Raw genomic sequence first — 25,000 nt, forward strand, 5'->3', positions numbered from 1 at the left:
TCTGCTGAGAAATAAGGGGCTCTTTTGGGATTAATCTCAGTATCAACATTGAGCCTTTGCCTCAGGGCAGCCGAGGAATTCAAAAGAAGTTGTGACTGAGTGGTGAGTGATGGAATCCAGCTCCAATTGCGAGGCTGACTTTGGTTTCTCACCTATTCAGATGAGCCCCCGTGCCTGGGAGCTGGGTCCCCTCTCTCCATGGACAGCAGTGCTGAGGAGGTGCTCACCTGGCCACAGCCACCTTTGAACAGCAAGACTCTTTTCACCCTCTTTTTGAATAAACAGCAAAAAGAATCACGGACAGGCTGGTGCACTCATTTTCTGTGTGTGAAATAGGGTTTCTTTCCAGGTAACAACAATTAGCCCTGTTCAGTGAGGCTTCCAAGCTTCCCAGAACAGCTTCCTGAGCTGTGGACAGGTGCACTGCTGCCAGGATTTCCCTCCAAAGGTCTCCATCTCAGCACCTGTGAGCACACAGGGGAGGGCTGCCTGAGCTCTGAGCTCCAGAAGGGAAAGTGAACAGAGCCTGGGAGGTCTCGCTAAGCCCCAAACGCTGCTGCCTCCCCTCTTCCCACAAGCACTCCTTTAATCACTCCTTCACATTTCACTATCTTAATCTTCAATTAAGGAAGCAGAACGTAAGATTGCTCCTAGAAAACGGGGAAGAATCTGGAACACGGGTAAGAAATCTCCCTGATTGTGGGCTCTGAGCAGCCCAGGAGCCCCAGACGCCTCCCCTGAATCTCAAACCACTCTCATTGCCAAAGTGATGGATCTGCCAGGATGCTCCATTTATGCACTAAAATATATCTCAATATTGTTCGTGCTGCGACGCCGGGTGTGATGGAAGGCATTTATCCACTTTGCAATGATATCAAAGAGCAGCAAAAATAAACATGAAACATTTCTGCGTGTCTCCAATATGCAGATGGGTATTTATGGAGGGAAGCAGAGCCAGCCTTGGAGCAGGGGCACAGAATGATGGAATCCCAGACTGGTTTGGGTTGGGAGGGACCTTAAATCCCACCCAGTGCCACCTCCTGCCATGGCAGGGACACCTCCCACTGTCCCAGGTGCTCCAACCCCAATGTCCAACCTGGCCTTGGGCACTGCCAGGGATCCAGGGGCAGCCACAGCAAAATATGGGAATTCCATTCCAGTCCCTCTCCACCCTCCCAGGAAAGAATTTCATCCATGTATCTAATCCCTGCACCTCAATCACTTGGCAGGAGATAATGGATTAAAGTTTGGATCTGCTGTGTTGGGGATCCCCACCTCTGCACTTCCCAAATTTCCTCCCTGTACATATTGTACAAACAGGACTGAGCCCTCAGGGGGTTTATTCACACCTGTGAGAAGAGGCAGAACCTCTTCAGCTTTCTTGTTCACTCCAAAACTTTCACATGCGTGCACTGACAGAAATATTCCAAGTCTGTCCTTTCAGGATACCTCTAAAATAACTGGCATAAATGGTAGGTAGCCTGCACAGTGTCATCCCTGCCAGGGCTAACAAAAATCAACAATTTAGTATATTTTAAACACAAAAACATTGCTTTTAAAGTAGGGAGTGCCATGGTGAAAACCACTAATTATTTAATATTGTTATTTTAATAGAAAATTCAGGTTTTATGTATTTTTAGCTTCCTGGCAGCCCCTCATGGAGAAGTTCTTCCCAGCAGGATCTGGGACAGCAAGACTTCCATGAACTATTCTCCATATGAACATAAGTGGCTTAAAATCAGCAAAACACTCACAGTTTCGTTTTGGGGATGACTTAACTCCTTCCTGGGCACTGCAGGGAGCATGGAGAGGTTTAGGAGAGGAGGCAGAGACTGAGACACAGACCCCAAATCTGCAGTACCAACTTTGCAACTCAAACCTGAGGCACCAACAAAGACCTGATGGTATTTCTACAATGCCTTAACTCCAGGCTGAATGATCAGGGACAGAAATCTTCCCCAGGCAAACATTTCCCATTCAAAATCTCATTCCAGGAGCAAATATTTTTTACTTTGTTTCAAACACGTCAATTTTGGGAGCAGGAAATTGTGCAAAGTACGTAAAAATAACCTTTTAATGACTTTATGGACATTTTAAATCCACATAGGAACTGCTGTAGACATAAATACAAGAGACCTGCAGATCAGAGAAACTCAAGCACTGCCTTATCACTGCAAACTCAGCTTAACTGGCCATATTTTATCATTATTTACTGCTATACAACCCTTCCTCCTGTTCTGGAACAGACACAGAATGGGCCTTCCAGACACACCACGCACCAGCTCAGCTGAAATTTCTAAGTGACTGGGCCAGAAAATTAAATTTCTATTTCCCCATTCAAGATAGAAATAAATGAGGGACTTGCCTCTATTTCTCTTTGTCAGGGAGCTGGGACTCACCAAGAACTTCACCTGGGCAGCTTTGAAATTCTCCTCAGCAGCTGCACCTTGCAGCCAGAGCTTGAACTGTTCTCCCTCATGGCCCTGTGTGACAAGAGGTCACCAATGGCCAACACCTGACTCAAAATTCAGAAATTCCTGGTGGTGCACACTGAATGAACCTCCTGGTCCCACCTCTACTTTCTTCCCCCCCCATCCCTTTCTTGGAGTTTTTGTTTTTTCCAGCCCTAGGAAGGTCACTTCTCTCCTTCTCCAGAGGAAATAACAAAAATTACCCTGAATTTACCTCAATCTGCATTGTCGGAACTCAACAGGAAAGCAACCTCACAGGTTGCAGCTCTTCTGACTCGTGCTGTTAGTGAGACCCCCAAACCTGGCCACAGTTCCTAAATAAATCAGAGATGCAGTCTGCTGATTACACTGATGGGAGGAAGGCAGCACCACCTGCTCAGAGCTAGACTGGAACAAGCTGGGAGGTTCTACAGAAAACTCCCCACATTTATGGACATGCTGCAAGTGTCATTCCAATATTGATGAATACAAAATAAAAGGTGTAGATAAAGGATTCGATGCTCACACACCTTGATAAAGCAAACTTGATTTTGCGAACTGGAATTTATCACCTTACAAGAATGGGGAATCTTGCTTCCCCCACACTGCAATATTGTGTGCTACACATTAGGAATGTTATATAGATTTGGAACTAGAGGATCTTTAAATTCCCTTCCAATCCAAGACATTTGGCCAGAAGGAATCCCTTGCATCCCCCAAGTACCTCCAAAAAACCTATTTTATATCCACTCAGGGAACAGGCCAACACCAAGCCAGGTTATTTGGGAGAAAGGAAACACTAATTCCCTGCAAACCCTTGACTACACTGGGTCACCACTAGATTCCTCAGCACAGGTATCCTGATATTCTCCTCCAGCAAGGCTGATGGCAGAGGAGGTACGGAGGCCCCAGCATCTCTCCTCTATTTTTCCCTGCTTCCCACAGAATTGCTTTTCCTCTACAATTCCACTTAAGAGTTACACTGATGAGGTGCTTTTACCGTTTCATTTTTCAGCACGGCCCCAAATATCCACTCCCTAAGGACTCTGGATCAAGAAATCTGCACCCTCGGTTGCTTTGTGAAGATCCTGTTGCCAAAGATAACCTGGCCTAGAAAATTAATATATGAAACATGCAATGCAAATGTGCTGCACTGTGTGAACAAAGTGCAAGATCCTCACTGGGCTAAAAAAGGAACAGCGAATTCTTCAGCTTTCTGTAAGTTCCTTTGTAAATGTGCACGTTAAAAATAATACCCATTAAAGTGCTTACATGCAATAAAATGGAACTATTTCCTCACTGCATGCAAATGAAGTCAGTATCAAAGTAAGGATTTTTAAAAATTTGTATTAATTTATTATTGAGTTATAAATACCTAATGGATGGGGCTAAGATGTACACAGCACTTTCCAAACACTAATTCACAACACCCTTCCAAGAATGCTGCAGTAGCAGCAAATGATTCCCAGAATCTTCTGGCTTCAGTCTCAAAGTTAAGGTGTGTTTTTGCTTTTTCTTGCTTTTTAAATTTTTTTTTCCTTTTAAGGAGCATGCATTTTAGCAGCCAACAAAACAACTGGGAGGAGGTGAAGTGTGATCCCATGAAGTCACTCAGCCTGATCCCGGTGCCATCACACAGCGCAGCTGAAATGAACTGCAATTGGAATTCCCGAGATCCGAATTATTTAAACAGACATCCTGGAAGCAAACAGAGGAGCAGTCCTACCAGTGACCCCTGATGGGATTTCAGATTCGAGGTTGCTCAATTAACAGGCAGTCCTAAATTCAGTGCCTTGCTGGGAGGAAGTTCTCACAGTGGTGCTGCCAGGAGAGGAGGAGACTGCCAAGCACAAGCAGAAATTTGGATTATTTGGGGAGTGAGAAGCAGCTGGGGCTGGGGAAACACCCCAGTCCACTTCTTAAAGAATGATTTGCTTTTCCAAAGCATCTAAAGAATATTACAGGGATTTTCCTCAGCTGATAAGGTTCACAACCACACATTTACCTGGTGTAACAGCCCCATTGTTTTACATAAACCTGCAGCATCAGGAAAATCTTCCTCGTGCTTCACAGAAAAGAAGCTGCTCTTCATCCCCTGCTCTCCTGCCAAACCCAATGAAGTCAGCACAGGCACAACGTGTTTATACAACATTAAGGGTTCACGTTAAGCTGAAAGCAAGGAGGAAATTTGACTTTCAGATTGACAAATGGAGAGTGCTCGTGTATTCTGGAGCCTGCGACAAAGGAGCCGGTTGTGTTCTCGCCCACCGTGGATCCCTAACAAACCCTCCTCCCTGCGAGGATGGTCAGAGCTAAGGTCACAGCACCCTCCATCTGCATTTCAGATCTTGACTTTTGTTGGCTTTACTACTTCTTTTGGCATTAAATATGAATGGCGTTCCCCGAAAGATTTGGAACATTAATTATAAGGAAATAAACGTAGGAAAACGTAGCGCTCCGGTCATTGTTCTCCTACGGAACGACAACCAGGAGCTTGCAGCAAAGTGCTAAAATATAAAAGGGTGCTGTTCATTCATGTATTGGTCCAAGCTGCAGCACTATAAAGTACATCAAAAGGTGTTAATGGTTTCAATATTTATCTGCTGCAGGGAAGCACTCTAAAAAGAAGACAGAAAAAAAAAATTCTGCTAATGGCTGTGTCTCTCCATTAAAATGAAAAGCTTAATGCATCTTATAATCAGAGGACAATTTGCAAATCATTAAGAGAAATGTAAAATTCCATTAAAATACAAATCAAGAGTCCCTCACTGGACTAATAATCTTTTTGATATTATTTTGCATTTCACTATTTCTGTTCCCAATATCCAGGCACCACAAATGATCAGTTCTTGAACATGCTATTTACCACAGCCTACTTCTTTAACAAGAGACTGAGAGAAGTATAATCTGCTATTCAGAGCAGGTACTAATGAAGAATTCCATATATTCTGAAATTTAATTAAAACCCCAAAGATTTCAAATTAGATGCAATTTGAAATGCCTGGGGCAGAAATACATGCACTTGCGTGGCAAGGGTATCACGCTGAAAGTTGATACCGTAATTGGTCTTGATGTATTTTTGTGTTGCCAGGCTGAAGCACAGAACTCATAACCATATAAAAATTCTCTGTAGATTACCTGCTCATTGAAAATGCCATCACTCAGGTAGTTCTCTACTAAATTACCATGCTACTAAAATGCACAAAGTGATTCGAAGAGAAGAGTGGCACAGCTGGTCGACGCTGCCAATGAGTTATGCATGCGTCGACGCTGCCTTTTTTCTTAGTAAAATATGCTCAGTTGAATATTAAAATATAATTGGCATTCAACCTAAGTAGCTTAAACCATTTTGTTATCTTCTTTTAAACCGATTTGGCTCCTCCACAGTTATTTTCGAGGATGCGATTCACAAACTAATGACACCATCACATTCAGCTAGATTTGTACTATTTTGCATTTGTCATAAATAGGGACAATTTCTACAGCCTTCTAGGGATGTCCTTTAATACTGGCTCCTCTTGAACATCAAAGGCCCAATTCATGGGGAAAAAAGAAAGGAAGGAAAAAAAGGAGTATGCCATTTATGTTGTTCTTGCATATTTTATTCTGAGAAGAGTGCGGGATGCAAATTTCTAGTGAGAAGTGTGTTTTTCCAGTTAAGAGAGACCTTGTTTCCCCCAGAATAAAATGGTCAGCAAACAAACTGGTCAGGAGATGTGGAAAAACATCTTGGAAATGGGTCAGAAAGGGGCATCCTTAGGTCAAGAAGCAGCAAAATACCTTTATGATAAAATTTTTCCCTCAGACGAATTCATTTATGTGCCCCTAATAGAAAGGCTGTCAGAAATGTCACTATATTGTCATTTCCTGAAAAAAAATTAACAGTATTACTTAGAAACAAGGTACTCACCATAGTAACAGTCCCATTAAGAACATTACCTTTGAAACACCAAACAGGTTAATTGAATATGAGTATTGATGGTATTTCCTATCGATATGGGGTTTTAAGTAAACTCAGCTGAAAGTTCATTAATAAAATGGGTGTGGGAAGGCTGTATTTATAAAATCCTTTCCTTTTATCTTGATTGCATGGGTTTTTATTAAGGAGGGGTGCAAAGGTTACGTGGGGCTGCATGTGTGGCAAGCCAGCCAACAAATCAAAGGAAAAAATGAATTAAATTAAACTTATTCCTCACAGGTCTGCAGTGAGAGCAGGTGCTGAGGTCTGGGGCTCTGGGTGAAGATGAGCACACGACTCTGGATAAAAAAGTCATTTTCCTACACTGGTGGGGTTTTTCCACCTTCAGTTCTTACCTTTTAATCTAAATCTCATCTACAAGCAGCAATGTCAAAAGTTACCGGGTTGGTCAAAATGTTTCTTAGATCAGGGTCAACTGATTCCTTTTCTTTCATGGGGAGAAAAGGGATGTGATTTTGAGCAAATTCACTTTATAAAGAAGCCTCACACGCAGGTGGCTTTTAGAGCTGCTGGTTTTAAGAGTGAAGCTGCCCTGATTTTGGTGCAAGTGCAGTTCTGTGCAAATATTTACCATGGAATCATGGAATGGTTTGGGTTGGAGGGACCTTAAATCCCATCCAGTGCCACCTCTGCCATGGCAGGGACACCTCCCACTGCCCCAGGTGCTCCAAACTCACCTTGGACCCTTCCAGGGGTCCAGGGGCAGCCACGGCTTCTGTGGGAATTCCATCCCACCCCTCCCCACCATCACAGGGAAGAATTTCTTTCCAGTACCCCATCACCAAAACACAAACCCTTTCTTTCTAAACAAAAGTTTGCAATAATTTCAAAATCCACACATCTCTGCGGCTGTTTCAGAGTCTTGAATATCCTCGAATTCTCTTGAGAACAATTAAAATATTGCCATTGCACTGGTGAACACTGGCTGTGGACGCTCAACCCATTTTTACCTAAAAAATCCCTATTTATAAAAATGCTCCTTTATTCTAATTAGGGCCTACCTGTAATAATGCTAAGAATACCGGGAAGAAATGACTGTTCTACAGGAAATACAATTTAAGTTTTTAAAATAAATGACCTTTTCACTTCTTTCCCCATGACAGGACAGACACACTGGTCACATCAGGGATGGACAACCTGAAAGGATTCACCAAAACCCCATCAACATCTACAATCAGTGATGCCAAAAAAGGAAATTTGCATCTAAGAGGGACAGAATTGTCCTAAATGGCCCACATCTGGCAGGCAATTTACCCTATGAACTTCAAATAAAGTATTTAAGACACACTTAAAACCACGTGGGCTTCCACTGGAAAATACGGGGAAATTTGGTCTGAATTCAACAGGAATTTTGCAGATATTTCTGTCCAGAATGCATTTGTATTGATTTTTTTTTGTTCAGTTTTGTTTTTAAATACATATAGTTGATAGAAAGCAATGGGCCAACTGGGCTGGAAAAAGAATTAGAGTTATAAAAGTAACTGGGCTATTTTGGGGTTTTGCTGTTTCCATTTTTGAAGGTTGGAGAGGATTGATTTCTGTTTGCAGAAAATTGTAGGGAAGTATTGGATTGTAAAAATCCATTAAATGTCTCACAAAACAGTGACTTTCTGCTTATCAAAACTCCTCTCACATGAAATGGTAATAAAAGAAGATGCCAGTCTCTGGAATTTGAATTTTGAGTTGGCAGACAGAAATAGGAAAGCTTGTCAGCTCTCTGCACTTGAATCTGCCATGTCCAGATATGTGAAGTACGAACGTTTCCGAGCAGATTATTTCATATTCAACACTTTTAAAAAGCCTAAATAGAAATGTATTTGCATGTCTGATGAAGCTGCAGGGTTGAGAAAATCAGAAACATATCTCAACTTTTTTTTCCTTTAATGAATTGAACCACTAGATCAAATGAAGAGAATTTCACGAATTGCAGCAAAAGTCAGTGGTAAAAATGACATTTTGTATTTGCCTAGGAAAGGGCAAGTTCTGCCTCCTCCTCAGCAAGTGAACAGAGTAGCTCAAGACTGCAAAACAGAAATGAAAAATCCCATGATTTGGGTTGGAAGGGACCTCAAAGGTCATCCAGTCCCACACAAGGACACCTCCCACTGTCCCAGGTGCTCCAACCCCAATGTCCAACCTGGCCTTGGGCACTGCCAGGGATCCAGGGGCAGCCACAGCAAATCTGGGAATTCCATCCCATCCTCACAGAGAACAATTCCTTCCCAATCTCCCATCTATCCATGTCTCTGGCAGCTTATATAACCAGGTGGATTCCCACTTTCCTAGATACATTAATTGAATTTTCCATTTTTACTGGAAATAAAGGAACCATGGAGAGATGATACCAGGACTCCTGGTGTCCCTGTTGGCTGAGTTTGCTGCTGTTCCTATTAAGGTTATGCTTTAACCATAAATATATATCTATATCTAATCTATATCTCTAAGATAAAGGAAGGAAATCCCAGGGACTGCTCCTTGAAGCAAAATCTGAACATGAATCTCAACTTAATGACACCTGCACAAAAAAGTCACCACAGGACTGACTAAATACATTGAACCTGAACATGTGTGTGCCTGAAATATGAAAATATGTCTTTAAAATGTTGCAGACAGTTTACCCACAAACTGGCACCTGAAGCTTCAAACCTTCCAGCTTTACCTGACAATATCTCAACCAAATCAACAGTTCTTACAGATTTTTTGTACTGCAATTTAAAGGAAGGGAAAAGAGATCTGCATTTCATTTTAGTAATGTAAATTCTTTTCTTATGGAAACAATTTTTATATACTGAAAAAGTCTATGGATAATTGTGAGTGGGAAAGATTTCCTCTCAGGATACCATTATTAGCAAAACCACGGAAATCCCTTTTAAATGTAAGCATCAGGGGATGTTGAATTTGTCATCTCAGAATAAGACAAATTAACAGCCCCACAATCTTGTGATTGAAATATCCTGACCACAAAAAGAATACAAAAGTACTCAAGCCTTTGCTGAGTCACAGTCAGAAAATACAGACAAATTTACTTTTCTTTCTTAATTTGCTGCAAACTGGGATTTTTTATGGTTTAGAAAGTGCAAAACAAGTAAAAGAGAAGGGCTAGTGCTGCTCCTGGAAGGGTGCAGAGTGCTCAGGGTGTGCTCTGGAATGGTTTTCTCCATGGGAGCTTTCCAGGGGGAGATCCCCCAGCCCCGGGGAGGAGGGTGAGCCCAGGGATGACTCCGACCCCACGGAGGTGACACAGAAAGTGAGGAGTTTCACTTGTTCAGGAAATCACAGGGTAATTATTGATCACAGGCCTGGCTACATCACCTCAGCAGGAGAATGGAGCTGCTCCCAGCTACTTTGAAGGCTCCCATTAAGAATGAGGTGTTTCATCAATATCCCCTCTTGGATGAATAACGCACATCACGCACGGGGAATTGCAGTGCACAGCTCTCCTCCCTGCTCTCCATCCTCAGCTGCTCCTCCTGCATCTTTCTGCACAGCTGGGCTCTGCCTCTGGCTTGGAATGTGACAGAATCATGGAATGGTTTGGGATGGAAGGGATCCCAAAGCCCATCGTGTTCCTGTCCGTGGCAGGGACACCTCCCACTGTCCCAGGTGCTCCAACCCCAATGTCCAACCTGGCCTTGGGCACTGCCAGGGATCCAGGGGCAGACACAGCAAATCTGGGAATTCCATCCCAGCCCTTCCCCACCCTGCCAGGGAACAATTCCTGCCCAAAATCCAACATAAATCGTCCCTCCTTCAGTTTAAAACCATTAATGCCCCTAATGCCACTTCCAACCCTCTGAGCCCTGACACAGCAATTCACTTCACATGAAGGAACAGGAGGACTGAGCTGGACTGAGGGAAAAGCTCAGCTCTGCTCCAGGCCTGCACCCTCAGGACAAGGACTGGATGGAGGAACTGCACCCTCAGGAACCTACAGGACTCATCAGAGAGGACAGCACAGCAGGCAAGGAGCAGAACCCCAGGGCTGCTGTGTCTCCAATTTCCTCTTCTCCCGTGCTCTAATGAGCCATCTGGTCTGCAAACACACAGCCACAGCCACCCCTGTGCCACACGGGGCTGTGCCCTGTGCCACACTGCCACTGCACCACAAAGGGAGGGCAGGAAATTCAGGAGTGCCCGAGTCAGCATCACCTTCCCCATGTCACAGACACAAATCACCCACCCCAGGCACAGCCCTCAAAATAACAACAGTCCAATTTTCTTCTTTATGTAGAAAGGGAGCTAATGACCAAGATAGATTAAGAGCAATTAATCATTTCCCATTAGGAATGTTCAGGGATTTTTCTAAGATGTCCCACTCAGAGGAGTGGGAAAACCTGACTTTGCTCAGTGAAATTCCACAATGATGGCCATGACACAGGCTGTTGAAAATATGTTCCACATTTTCTATTATGTTTAAAAATAAATATATTGGCTTTATATAAACTGGAGAGCCATTAAGGAGAGAACTCCTGGAGGTGCTGGGAAACCAAACTTTTCCCTCTCCACAACTTCCTGACAGGGACTCAGGTGGGGCTCGGGCTCTGCACCCAGGGAACAAGGGACAGGATTTGGGGAAATGGCCTCAAACTGTGCCACGAAGGTTTAGACTGGAGATTAGGGAAAATTTCTTCATGGAAAAGCTGTCCAGCCCTAGCACAGTCTCTCCAGAGTAGTGGTGGAGTCACCATCCCTGGAAATGTTCAAAAACCACATGGATGTGGCACCTGGGGACATGGATTAGTGGTGATGGTGCTGGGAATGGGTGGGCTGTATGATTGTAAAGGTCTTTTCCAGCCCTAATGGTTCTGTGATTCCATGACTCTCCCAAGACTCAGATTCCACCTTTGCCAAGTTGTGAGAGGAATGGTTGATTTTGTATTTCAAGTACTTTTAAACAGATTTCCCCCATTTAACAGTGATTTAGAAAATTAAAGGCACTTTAGAAAAATTTAAGATATAGGAGAAGCCACTGAAACAGCAAATACTGGATTTCTTAATAAATATAAAGCAGGTCATCTTTACATTCTGAAGCCGCAAACTTCTCTGCTTTTGTTATGTCAGAGTTGATTGTCACAGTTTTTCTCTCCATGAAGAACTAGGTCTTCAAAGCTGTCACAAAAGCAGCTGCAGAAAACTGACCATGAATTGAGAAGTGTCTCACCCCAAAAGCACTTTACACCATTTTTTTTTGCCGTTTTCTTATAGATGAGGAACCTTTTTAATGTGGTTTTTTTTGGCATAAGCAAAACCCTTCCGGTCCCCAAATGAAGTTAGTGCAGAAAAATAAAATAAAATTTGACATGAGCACTGATTAGGAAGAAAATATGCAACAGTCAGTCTTGACTTCAAAAGCACTTGAGGGTGGAACTCGAGTCCTGTATCAAAGAGCAGTACTGCACATGGTCACGTTTACAGGGAAAGGGGGAAAGAAGGGCCAAGGGTTTTCATGGCCATGGAATCACAGAATTACAGCCTGGTTTGGGTTGGAGGGACCTTAAAGCTCATCCAGTTCCACCCCTGCCATGGGCAGGGACACCTTCCCCTGTCCCACATTGCTCAGGGCCACACTTGAAGAGCTGCTGCTGTAAGAAAATCAGAGCGATGAGAAAAAGCCTTTCTGGCTTTGGATCCTCATGCTTTCACTGATGTTTGCTCTGCATTTTTAAGTGCCTGGAGAAATGAGCAGGCACTTTCAAATGTAAATGTGTAAAAGTAAATAAATACCAAATTCCTAATTTAGCAAAACTGCAATTCTGATGTGCAGATAAACTGAAGTGCGATCCACCATAATCTGATTTTTACCTCACCTTTCTCTTAAATAACTTCTAAAATCAGTTCCTTCCATTTTTTGACATTTCTTTCCTTACTCCTTCCAATGTTTTTTTTTTCTATTTTATGAAAGTATCAGTAGGAGAAAGTGACAGAAGAACAGAAACGCTCTCACACTGCTGTGATTTGAGCCAATTAAATTTTCATTAACGTTTCCATGATGTGGGTGCCTTCCCCCAATAAAACACACGCACACCTGGCCCAGGCCAAGAGCAAACAATGGAGCTAAATCCAAACAACCTGAATGTGCACACGTTGAAATGACAACATTGCCCTGCAGCCCCTGCCCAGCACCCAGCCTGTGCTGCAGGTAGTCAGACTCAAAAAAGCCCCTGAGCACCAGGGGCAGTGGCAGCACCAGTGCCACCCCTCCCAAGGCCAGGGGTGCTGCAGGCACCTCAGCTGATGCCCACAGCCACCTGCCACGTCCCATCCCTGCCACAGCTCCTGGCTGGGTTTTGAGCTTGGGTGGTGCTAAAGAACCTTCCTTTCTTTCCTCAAAAATTCAAGGGTGGTGACTGTTTCCTTCAAGAAGCTTCCTGTTAACAAATGGCCTTATTTTTCCTCTTTTAAAAGCTCTTCAGTGCCTTGCAGTGTTGCCTGCTCAGGAAGGTTGTGCCCTAGGGATGAACCAAAGTCTTCTACAAACTCAAACCTCTCAGGGCTGAACCCCAAACCAGCAGCTAAAACAAAATCAGCAGTGCTTACACCAAGGAATTTCATTCACAAAGCTAGAATTCAGGTGCCCATTCAGGAAAACTAATGAAAAGAAAAAGCATCATTTAAAATGTTTTATAATCTACTGATGCATAATCTGGACAGCCCTTTCCAGGAAGGAATTATCCCAAATCTCCAACCTAAACCTCTGCTGATGCAATGTGAGTCCATTTCCACTCCTCCTGTCCCTGTTCCCTGGGAGCAGAGCCAGACCCCTCCCCTGGCTGCCCCCTCCCGTCAGGGATTTGTAGAGAGTGATGTCAAAACCTCAACCCCCTTCTTGGTGGCCAAAAGCTACTTTAAGTAGCCACCACCTGACCGAGCAGCTCACAACCCTTCAGGGGTGCTCGTACCCCAACCTCTCATTTTCCAGAGCGAGGATGAGGGAGAAGGGAGCCAGTGGCTGCGGCCGGTGGCAGAGGGCAGGGAGGGTGGCACTGACCTCTCTGGAGCAGGGGGTGGTGGAAGGCTGGCACGGGCAGGCTCCCTGTGGCTGCTGGCTCACAGAAGTAGGCTCGGAGCCAGGCTGTGCACTGCTGCAGGGGCTCTGGCATCTCCTCAGCCCCCTCACACACCTCACAGGTCGTCGAGGACTCTGCCCTGCTGAGACACAGAGAAATGCAAAACTGCAGGGGTAAAAATGACAAAACCAGGCTGGACAGGGCTCTGGACTACCTGGTCCCTTGGAGTGGATCAACACGGTCTTGAAGGTTCCTTCCAACAAAACAACTCTGTGACGAAACTGAGCATTCACACTCTCTGTATCAGCAAAATAAAACCCTCAAAACATTTAATCTGGAGTCAGACCGTTTTTCTTCTCAAAGAAAAGTGAAGGGATTCCTCAGAGCAGTAACAAAAACTTACCCTCATCACCTCTACGACTGCAAAGATGGCACAGTGTTGCAAACACCTGTAAGAAAATCTGAAAAAGCCATGTGGGAAACGTCAGGGAGCAGGAATTCCACCCAAGCCCATGATGGATGACACATCCTTGTGCTTCCAGGACGGATGAAGGTGAGGCTCCTCCTGTGCGTCCCCCGGGGATGCAGTCCCTTGTCCCCAAGGAATCCCCGGGGAAGGAGGGAAGGAAGCAGCTCCCTGCTGCTCCACGCCTTCCCCGGCCCCGCTTCCTCCAGCACCGCGGCAGGTCTCTGCTTCCCTCCCCTGATTGAATTGGAAGGAAGCAATTGAGAATTCATTTGATTTTCAATGGCAGCTCCTGCTTGCAGGGGCTGAGGAGCGAAGTGAGCGAGCAGAAAGCACCTGTAAATAAAAATGTGCTTCTTCCCTTGCTCCCTTTTCTTTCTTTTCCTCTGGAAGAGCAACGTGTGGATGAGAGCAATGAAGAAGGGAACCTGGGATTTGCACATAGCAGCTGTGTTTTCCAAGCTAAATGCTTTCAGGGGTGCAGAGCAGTGCTGGGAAAGGGGTGGTGGTGGTCCCCTGGTGCTTCCCAAGGCTGGGGTGTGCTGGGGGTGTCTCTCAGAAATGCAGATATTTGTGTGAGGACAGCAATAAACGCACAGCCCATTAGCATGGGAAATGAGAATCCATGAGAAATGATGGAGGGTGATGGCCAGAAAAGTAACCCCTGCCAGCAATCCTCTCATACCCAGAATCCTCACCACCACTGAGGGGCCATCCAAAGGTTCCCTGATTCTTGCAGCTTTTTCTCCCAGCTGGAAATAAAGCCAGAAGTTCCTCAATGCCAGACCTCAACAGCCGAGTCTTCTGGTGAGAGGCTGGATGTGCCCCAAAGCAAGAAAACGAAGAGGAAACTGTGGCAATATCAAAGCACGTGTGAACGTGAGACAAGGGAAGAGAGAAGCAGAGTGATTGTGCCAGCCAGGTATAGGGACAGAACAAACCAACCCCAATTCCTGAGCGCGCTGCGAGGAGGGGAAAGGATTTCATGAGACTCCTCCAAGCAAAAAGCCAAAGCAAATGAACCAAGTGATGTTCCAGGAATGGCATCAAAGAGCCTGGCTCTGCTTTGGCCACGAGGCAGCTCTTCAGAGAGACCAAACATCTCCAGAGCTTGATCCAGCCCAGCACGGAGCCGGGACAACGGGACAATCAGGGGAGCCCCCGGGTGGGATCAGGGATGTGCCAGGGGCTGGGGCACAGCCACCCTCAGAAGCAGGGCCCTCGCTTGCCTGGTGCCTGATCAAACAGCTCTGCCATTCCCCCAGCCCCAGCTCAGCTTCTGATTAATTGTGAACCACCGAAGGCCACATAATTACTGCAGGGAAAGTGGAGGGATGCAGAGATGGACAATTAAAACACTCCAGCAGCTGCACAGGAATCCATGGCTTGGAGCAGAGGCAAAACAAATCTGCAGAATCAGCTCTGGATCCAGTGTGGTAGGAGTTAAGTGCAATTTTATTTCTTTTTCCATTTATTTATCAAATTGATGCTTTTGACTTTCCTTTATGTATGTGAAGTAGGATCAAGCTGCTTTTTAAAACTGGTATCTACCTTATGCTGCTTTTCTGATTAATAGTACCTCTGCTAATAGGAAAAGTATGAGCATCCATGCACATGACATGGACTTCAAACCAAGCTCCCAACACCATGGATAATCCATTATTTTACACAGGTAAAACACACCAGAATACGGACCTGTGTTACTGTGAATTGCTAAGAGCTACAACAAAATAATAATGAGAGAATATAATGACAGTAACTTCTCTGAAACCTGGAGAGAAGTGGGGAGACCTTTCTGCTCCATTTATCCAGAAGAGCATGAGGAGTGCTCAAAGTTATGGTCTCCTTATGGTTTTCACATCATCCTGTTTCCCATTCTTGGCAGTCCGGAAATCATTTGGGCTGAAAGAAACAGAAAAACTCCATCTCCTCATGGCTCTGGGAGCAGCAGCTCCAGGCTCTGCCTCCAACTGCAGCCAGGGATCAGCCCAAGGGCACCCAAGCACCACCAGTCACCCCCAAAACAAGTGGGAAGCAGCCAGGAAGATTCTGGGAGCAGCTCCCAGTGCCTAAAGGAGAGCTGGAGAGGGACTGGGGACAAGGGATGGAGGGACAGGACCCAGGGAATGGCTTCCACTGCCAGAGGGCAGGGCTGGGTAAATGGGATTTTGGGAATTGTTCCCTGGCAGGGTGGGGATGGAATTCCCAGAGCAGTTGTGGCTGCCCCTGGATCCCTGGAAGTGCCCAAGGCCAGGTTGGACACTGGGACAGTGGAAGGGCAGGGGTGGCACTGGATGGGATTTAAGGCTCCATTCCAACCAAACCATCACACACACATTCCTCCCTTCTCCAGGTGTTCCCTGGCAGGAGTGTTTGGACAGAATTTATTTTTCAATTTTCCTTCCAACTGCTGCTTTTAATGGCAGTGCCCTGCCACTGCTGAACATCTCCAGATGTTTTTGGTGGGGCTGTTCTCCCAGCAATTCAACACCAGAGGCTTTCCCAACACCTGCCACCTCCACCTTGGCCAGGAAAGGGAACACCTTGCAAGGCAGAAATGAATTTGCTTTCCAGGAACGCACTGACTTCTCTTTTCCTGCAGGATACAAACTCCATGTGCCAACACACACACACACACACCCAGAGCTTTAAACTCGCAGGGAGCTGAAAAAACAGAAAACCTTCATGTTAATTTTGCTTGGCTAGAGATGGCAACAGCTATTCCTGGGAATTCTGACAGCTTTAATAAAGCAAAAGAAGGCACATAACTCATGCACGGGTGTCTTCTGCTGGCCCTCCTCCCCTCCCTGCCCTTCCCTCTTCCCCTTTCCAAACTTGCACAGCAGAACCTCCACAAACTGCCTCAGCATTAAATATCTGACTGAAAACACCAGCTGCCTTTTAGAGGATTTTCTCAGGCTTCAAAGCCTTAAGTACCTTTGAAAAGGCAGAGTGAAAGTGGTCTCAAAACATCGGTAAGAAAAGTAGAGGAATTACATCATGGGAAATTCCCCCCTGGAAGGAAATCCCTCTGCTCAGCATCAGAGTTCTTGGAAGGTTTCTGAGCACCCAACTCCAGGCATGGATCTCTGAGCACCTCTGAGTTGAGATGGACAGGAACAAGTTGAAATTTAGAGAAAAACACACACTTGAGAGTTATATGACCTACCTGGGACTAAACTTTAGGAATGAAAGAAAAAAAAAGGCCTTTCTTAATGTCCTGCCATGGCTGAGCCCCAAGGAGAGGATCACAGAGCAGCAGACAGGGGGTGGCCAAAGTAGCCACTCACTAGAGGTTTTACCTATGGAAAGTTTAAGTCTTAAACTTGTGATCAACAAGATGTAATTTTGCTCTCACACAGGAAAATAAAAGAAGTGTGTTCATTGAAAAATAAAAAACCCCAAACCCTAAACAAAACCTGTGAGAAGTCTGACTGCTTTGCTTTCACCCTGGAGAATATTTTAATTTTTCCTTAAAAAGTGTCACTGCCTTTTTATTTTTTTTTTTAGTCGGGCTGGAATCACGAGAAACATTTATTTAAACAACATTATTATTATTTAAATCGCTTCCACTTTCATCAGTCAGTAACTACATTTGTTTACATTCCTGAATTGTGCTAGGTGCTGCCTGGCATCCCAAAAAATTCAGAGTGGAGGGTTTTGTATTTTTACCTGGTCAACAAACAATGGTTGCTGTCGGGGTTTAGTGTGCATTTTATATTTTATTTTATTTTATTTTATTTTATTTTATTTTATTTTATTTTATTTTATTTTAATTTAATTTTATTTTTTGACCCAGATTTTTTTTTTTTGTTTGCAGTAACGTGGTGCCCTCTAATATGCCAGCAGTGTCATGTATCTGTCACACATCTGCCTCAACTTTTTGGGGGTATTTGGGATAAATGGATATTCAGCTCCATATGACCAACATGGCTTTACAGGGCAATGCTTCATTAAAACTACAAACTCCTCAATCAGAAATAAAAGCTCATTTCAAGTGATCTGAAGACATCCAGAAAGAAATGTGTATTTTTTTTCCAGCTGGACGTGTCTCATAAAGAACCTTTCTTCAGACCGCTGCAGCTGCTGCACATCTCCAGCCCGTGGTGGTGACATCCAAGAGAGCCCAAAATCAATCTCCACGTGGGAATCCACCACAGGATGAGGGTTTTCACAAACCACAGCTATTCCAGCCCATTCCTCCTGCAATCCTATCTATTCCTTTCCACCCCAGCCTTTCCAGAGCCAGCTGGCTCCTGCATCCACACAGCCCAGAGGAGCCTTCTTCCCAAAGCTCCATCCCAGCCCTGCTCCTCCCCGTGTTTGCACGGGATGGAAGGAAGGAAAAGCTGCTTTTAGCAGAGGGCAGGAAAGCAGCAGCACCTGGTTCACTTTTACAGGCTCCTTCCAAAGCCACTGCCAAGAACTGGGAGTTTCTAAGGCGCTCCCAAAATAAACACGTCAGCGGCGGATTGGCTTCGGGATCATCCCAAATAGCTCAACCATGATGAAACCCAGAGAAATGCTGCGAGAAGCCGTGTCCTGAAGGGGCATGACGTTCATTCTTTATTTCTGAGCTGCTTTTTGCCTCAGTCCTTCAGGAACTTCAGGGAAACAAGGAGGACCTTGGGCTGTGCTGAAAGGAAGGAGTGTAACACAGCGACTCTGCTGGCACATTCCCAGGGGGAAAGCCAGGAGCTGGCAGCTTCCTTAGGATAAATAAATACCATGAGAATGTCATAGCAGCTCCCAGAACATATTTACAAAACAGATACCTATTTATAAAATATTTGTGTATTTTAAATACAATTGATTGGTTGAATGGAACATCCAAACCCCACTTCCACTGCCTGGAGCCACACACACCTGAGTGTTTTATCCCTGGAAAACCATCTCACCTTTCAGTGGTTTGCCTAAGGAGAGGTTAAGAAACTGAGCCAGTGAAGAGTCGCCTTTACCTCAGTTTTTTAAAATTTTCAATGTCTTTTCTTTGTTTAAGACAGAAATTAAAAAAGCTCCTCAAAAAAAAAAAAAAAAATTTGCAACTCCTCCTAGCCTGGAGTCAACAAAGTGCCATTGATACATGTGGACAGACTCAGATGATATTATTAATTCTAATTTTTAAATTTTTTGGTAGTGTTTAACAATTTAAAATTTTGTCCTTTTATAATTTTACCTTATTTTAATTTTTTTTTGTGATTTTTTTTTTTTCCCCAGTGGTGGGAAGAGCCTGATGATTGTTGGCATGGAGCTCCATGAGTGTCATTAGTATAGGTAATTCTTAATATTTATATAAGTTTTATATATATATATATATATATGTACATATATGTAAACTAGTTAATAACAGAGCTCCTAAACCAGAGTAATTTTTTTACATTTGCAGAAGTCACTGTTATTCCTGAATGATAACCCTTGCCATGAAATAGATCTAAGGGGCCAGAATTATTTTAAAATTATTGGTTTTCAAATGGCATTTTTTTATCAGCAAATTACTGAAGACAAGTTGTCACATAACTCTCACATATGTGAATTTGTAATAGAAAAAAAGTTGCAGTATCTGAAAACTGAAGGCTGTCTTTTTCTTACAATTATATAGACCTGTGCTTATCTTCCCAAACTAATTTTCTTTTAGAGAAACAGCTGGTGTGTTACCTTCCAAATGGAAGAATCAGTGATGATTAGCACACCAAAATTAACATTAAAACAGGACTTAGTGAGGCAGCATTATTTGTTCTACAACAAGAAGAGTGAGCGGACATTTTTACTGGAGCCTTCATTGTGAAATTAACTAAAAAATTTATTTTATTTTATTGTGTTTTATCCCCACCTAAATGTCATTTAAGCAGCCCTTCTTTGATAGATGAAGGCTAAAGCCACCCCAAAACTGCAGCTGAATTATCTGGTCTCTAATGACTCCAAACCGATTACGGGATGCAGAGCAATCTCGTTAAATTTTATTCCAAAGCTTACTACACTGGTGTTTTCTCTTATTTTTCTATCAATGAAGCCCAGGAGGTTTAAGGACAATTCATTATGTATGAGACCCAACTTACAGTGCTTGACTGTTGATTAATAGCAAAGTTTGCTGGGTGTACATTTGCAGCATTAGATGCATACAATATGCTAACTTATTCTTCCACCCAAGCTAATTATTTACCAAAATGACTACTTGAGACTACAATTTATTAAATGCATGCATCCAGTCTCGATTTGGCCCCAAAAGACAGCCTGGAATGAAGATCTTTTACTTGATGTGACAACTTCTGGAAACAGTGTTATTAATATTGTAAATGTGGCAAATAAAGAGTTCAAATAGCCGGGTGGCTCTGCTGCATTTCTTCCCCACAACTGAATCGAGGAACAAAGCACCTTTTTAGGTTTAAAATTCATGGGGAAGCACATCCTGATATAGTTTAATTTAGCTGCTTATAAATGAAGTGGCTCTATGATGGGAGGGAGAGATTAAAAAAGGGATGAGACAGCAACAACCCCCAGTTCCTGTTGAACAGCCCCTACACTGCTCCTTTTAAGACCTATTAAGAAAAATTTGATGCATTTAGGGAAGAACATGAGAAGTCATAGCTGAGTAAGGCTTAGTTCTTGCCATACAACCTGTGCAATGTTTTCCTTATTCTGTTTTTATCTGTTCTGGAGGATGCAAATTCTTAAGGATGTGACCGGTGAGAAATTCTGCATCCTCTCTTTAACCCTGGGAAAGAAGCACCTGCACAGAGATTTGGGCATCATATACATATAAATTCCAAATAACAAATAAATATATCATTAATTGCATAACACATTAATAGATTAAATTACTGATACAACAAGCAATAAATAAACACACCTCTTGAGTAAATACAAATATATCCAAATAGTCTCACTTTTTTCCCTGACTTCTGCAATTAATGACATTAAATTTGGGGGCCAAACTGGGCTTGCCCAAGCCCATGATCCCTGCAAAGCTGTTCCTGCTTATTCCCTGCTCCTGGTGTGCACCAGCAAACACTTCAAAGGATGGAGTGAGACTCCTGTCTCCACATGCCAAGATAAGGAAAATCAATGTCAATGCCCAAAAGACACAAGCGATAGCACTGAAGGTCATTAAATGCTACTCACTGCCCTGGACCATTAAAGTTTTGATTGGAATCCTATACAGGGAGACACAGATTTCAAACAAGATCCTGCCCTGGGATGTGGCACTGCGAGAGCACGGCACTGACTTCCCAGGGAACACCTGAAACACATCCAAGGAAAACAATGCTCTGTGTGTGTGGGCTTGGCTCCCTTTCCCTGAGCATTTATTGTGTTTTCACAGCAGTGAATCCCATTAGCAACAAAGATCTCTGTTAAAGCAACAGCCAGGTGGAAGGACAACCACCAAGTTCTGATTCTTCAACCACCTCAGTCTTCTCCTGTGCATGCCAGTGCCCTCCGCTGTCTGCTCCTTGCCACCCTCCTTCCCTCAATCCCAGACTGGTTTGGGTTGGAAGGGACATTAAACACGACCTTGTTCCACCCCTGTCATGGCAGGGACACCCTCCACTGTCCCAGGCTGCTCCTGGCCCCATCCAGCCTGGCCTTGGGCACTGCCAGGGATCCAGGGGCAGCCACAGCTGCTCTGTGCCAGGGCCTGCCCACCCTCACAGGAAGAATTTCTCCCCTGTATTCATCTATCCCTGCCCTTCGGCAGTTTGAACCATTCCCCTTTTCCTGTCACTCCTGTCCACAGTGCTCTCCTTAGCCCGCCTTTAATGTTCTGCCCTTTTCCTGTGCTGGCCAGCACCACCCAGCTGAGCTCCCACGGTCTGGACCATCTCTGGACTGGTCAGTCTGACCTCACTGCTCTGCTGAAGATCTGCTCCACCTCCACACTGGCCACCCATTCCAGTACTGCTTTCCTCCTGTCTCCCACCCCCTGCTTTTCCAGACTAATTCCTGCTCTCTCCAGATTTCATCCTGCACCTTTCTACCCCGTCTGTGTTAGCAGGAATCATCCAGGCCAAGAGAACCCCTGTTAGCTCTGGTGCTCATCAGCACCGGGAGTTCTATCAGCTCAGAGACCTTCCCCAGAGAGACCCACTCCCCTCCATGAATGAAACCCTTCAAAGACCAACAGCTGGGCCCTATTGAGAGAGCACAAATATTCCTAATATCACACTGACCTCTCCACAAATATTTCCGTTTCAGATCAGTAGGTCTGGCAGCAGAACGACCGGAAAATTTGCCGAAAAAATAAAAAAAAAGCCCAATTTCTGTGCATCTTCTGTGTTGGAAAGGACCACCCTGTTCTAGACTGAGAACGGGGGAGACTGAGCACACCCTGAACCAGCAACAACCGAGCAGATGCTTCACATTAAATGTTTTAAAGCAGGAAGCAGAACTGGAGCCAAGTTCCAAGCAGCAGCACACTCTGCCCAAGATGTTCGGCAACATTAAGCATAGGTGATATCATCAGTTCTAGCTTTAATTAGGTTAAAAGAAAGTCAGTTAATTTTAGCACTTACAAGAAATTCTTACAAAACATTTTTTCTTATATAAAAAGGAGTCTCCCATCAGACCTGGGAGGTCTGTTTTATCACAGGCAATTAACTGTGTTAGGGCTGGCTGCAGGGGACCCTTAAACCTCACATCGAAATTCCCTGTGCTGCACTGCTGTCCCTGCTGGTTTTGGGGATACACCTCCATCCCCATCCCTCTGCAGTGCTGGTTTTGGGGATTCACCTCCATCCCCACCCCTCTGCAGTGCTGGTTTTGGGGATCCATCACCATCCCCATCCCTCTGCAGTGCTGGTTTTGGGGATTCACCTCCCTCTGCAGTGCTGGTTTTGGGGATTCACCTCCATCCCCAGCCCTCTGCAATGGCCACAAACCTACCAGCCCTACCCAGCACCCTGCCTCACAGTGATAACCCAATTGCTAATTGGTATGTGAAGTAAAATTTACATTTTTTCTACATATCCCTAATAGATATAATCCCAATTATGCATGGACTAAAAAAAAAAAAAGAACACCCCAAAAAAACCTCACCAAGCTTAAGGGACTTAAAATACACATTACAACCCTTATACTGCAAGACCCAGGTTCCTGATCTGGTGCACGGGGACACTGAAGGACAAAAACTTAAGGCTGAATTATTGGAACTGGGCCCTGACTTTGGATGTCCACCTTGACGTGCGTCAGTGCATGAATTCCAGATGACAGTGAACACCAAGAATTATAATCAACAGCACCTGCAGATCCTCCAGCCTATTAAAATGAATTAAGATACAGATAAATCAGGAGCCTCTTAAGAATTCAACTTGCCAGGACGTTTTTCAAAGCGAGCTCCCAGTGTGGGTGTAAAGTCAGTGACCCCTGAGCATCTCCTGCTGAACTGAGTCCAGAGGCCACAGGGATGCTCCGTGGCTGGAGCCCCTCTGCTCTGGAGCCAGGCTGGGAGAGCTGGGGGTGCTCACCTGGAGAGGAGAAGACTCTGGGGACACCTTAGAGCACCTCAGAAAAACGAATATATCCCAATTAAAACAGCATAGTTAATAGAGATCTCCAAAGCCTCTCTGCAGGGCTTTGAGGTTGCTACCACGCACATCAGCAGGACTTCTCCCAAAATGGCACCACCCAGTCAAGAACTGGCTGTACCTCCTACCAATTTGGCCTCAACAAAAAAAAATACAACAGCAGGGAGAGCAAAGGATAAAGAATGTGTTCTTTCATTTGGATCAATGTTTGCTCTTCCCAACACTCCACAGTGCCTCGGTCACCTCTGGGCAGGCTCAGGCAGGAAGGGCCCTTCTGCACGTACCAAGAGAGCCCTCCCCTGCCACAGGCCATCCCTGCATCCTCTGCATCCAGCAGGAAAAGATTTCTCTCAGGTAACCAAGCAGGACCCCATCACTGGATTGGAAAGTCAGCAGGGCACATCAATAAAACCAATAAAAATACTGTTTCAAAAAGTGCTGTTATAATTAACTGAAATAAGAGTCTATAAACTGCCACCTCAGAAGAAGCTTGTTAAAGGCTGAATATAGGAACTGTAATTTAAACATGCTCTGCCCTTCATGGACCACCCTGGCCACATCCTGGCTCTTGCTTCTCCCATCTTCCCACAAATCTCTGGATCCCAGGGGGATGCCTCATCGCTGGATCCGGGAGTTTTGGAACTTCTCTGTTGCGGAGGTGCTGCCCTGGGAGCAGAGTTGCTGTGACCTTAAAATCACATCTGAACCTCCTGGCAGAGCACAAAGTGGGATCTAGGGAATTACAGCCCTGGCACTGCCACATCAGAATCCTGCAATGGTTTGGGTAGGAAGGGATGTTAAAGCTCATCCCATCCCACCCCATCCATGGCAGGGACACCTCCCACTGTCCCAGGTGCTCCAACCCCAATGTCCAACCTGGCCTTGGGCACCTCCAGGGATCCAGGGACAGCCACAGCTGCTCTGGGCACCCTGTGCCAGGGCCTGCCCATCCCCACAGCCAGGAATTCCTTCCTCACATCTTATCAAATTCCACCTTCCTTCAGCTCAAAGCCATTCCCGTTCATCCCATCCCTCCTGTCCTTTCTCACTCCTCCTCCAGAACACCCTGGATGGGAGAGCTGGTGACAGACCACCCTGCTGAGACAAGACAGACAAAACTACTTCACGTAACTCCATCTGGAATGGGGCAGGAGTATTTTCCCAGCCTGCTTTCCCTCCCTTTTTGAAGTGGAGTGCCTGGAGACCGCTGTCCTCCGAGCTTTAGGTGCATCTGCATTACAACCCCATTAGCTTGTGTACTACACTCATTAATAAATAAGCTCCTCACTTAAGTGCCTTTCTTGTAAATTGGTTTGTTCTGTTCCATATAAATAATATAAATTTCTCTTATCAAATGTGGTGGATTTTTTTCTTTACCTATGTAGAGACACTCTAGCAATTTAACCTCAGAAGGAGTTCATGTAATGCTCTTCCTCAGTGTCCCTTGTCACCAGCCTGTATTTACCATGGCAGCTCCAATATGTTAAATAGTTAGCACAGCAAAAAATAATGTCTTTAATAACTGGCATAAGTATATTGACCATACGTCAAAAGTAAAAGAAAAAACCCTACTAAATGGA

General features: G+C 44.6%; 1 protein-coding gene across 1 annotated transcript in view; it reads right to left on the minus strand.

The window, feature by feature from the left end:
• Positions 1-25,000, minus strand: part of MGMT (O-6-methylguanine-DNA methyltransferase) — a 129,394-nt gene that overhangs the window by 13,896 nt on the left and 90,498 nt on the right. Inside the window, exon 5 of the mRNA XM_062496594.1 lies at positions 13,418-13,575. Coding sequence (XP_062352578.1) covers positions 13,418-13,575 — 158 coding nt within the window. The remainder of the gene's footprint in view (positions 1-13,417; positions 13,576-25,000) is intronic.

Source organism: Cinclus cinclus, chromosome 7, assembly GCF_963662255.1.
Source record: "Cinclus cinclus chromosome 7, bCinCin1.1, whole genome shotgun sequence".
Lineage (NCBI taxonomy): Eukaryota > Metazoa > Chordata > Aves > Passeriformes > Cinclidae > Cinclus > Cinclus cinclus.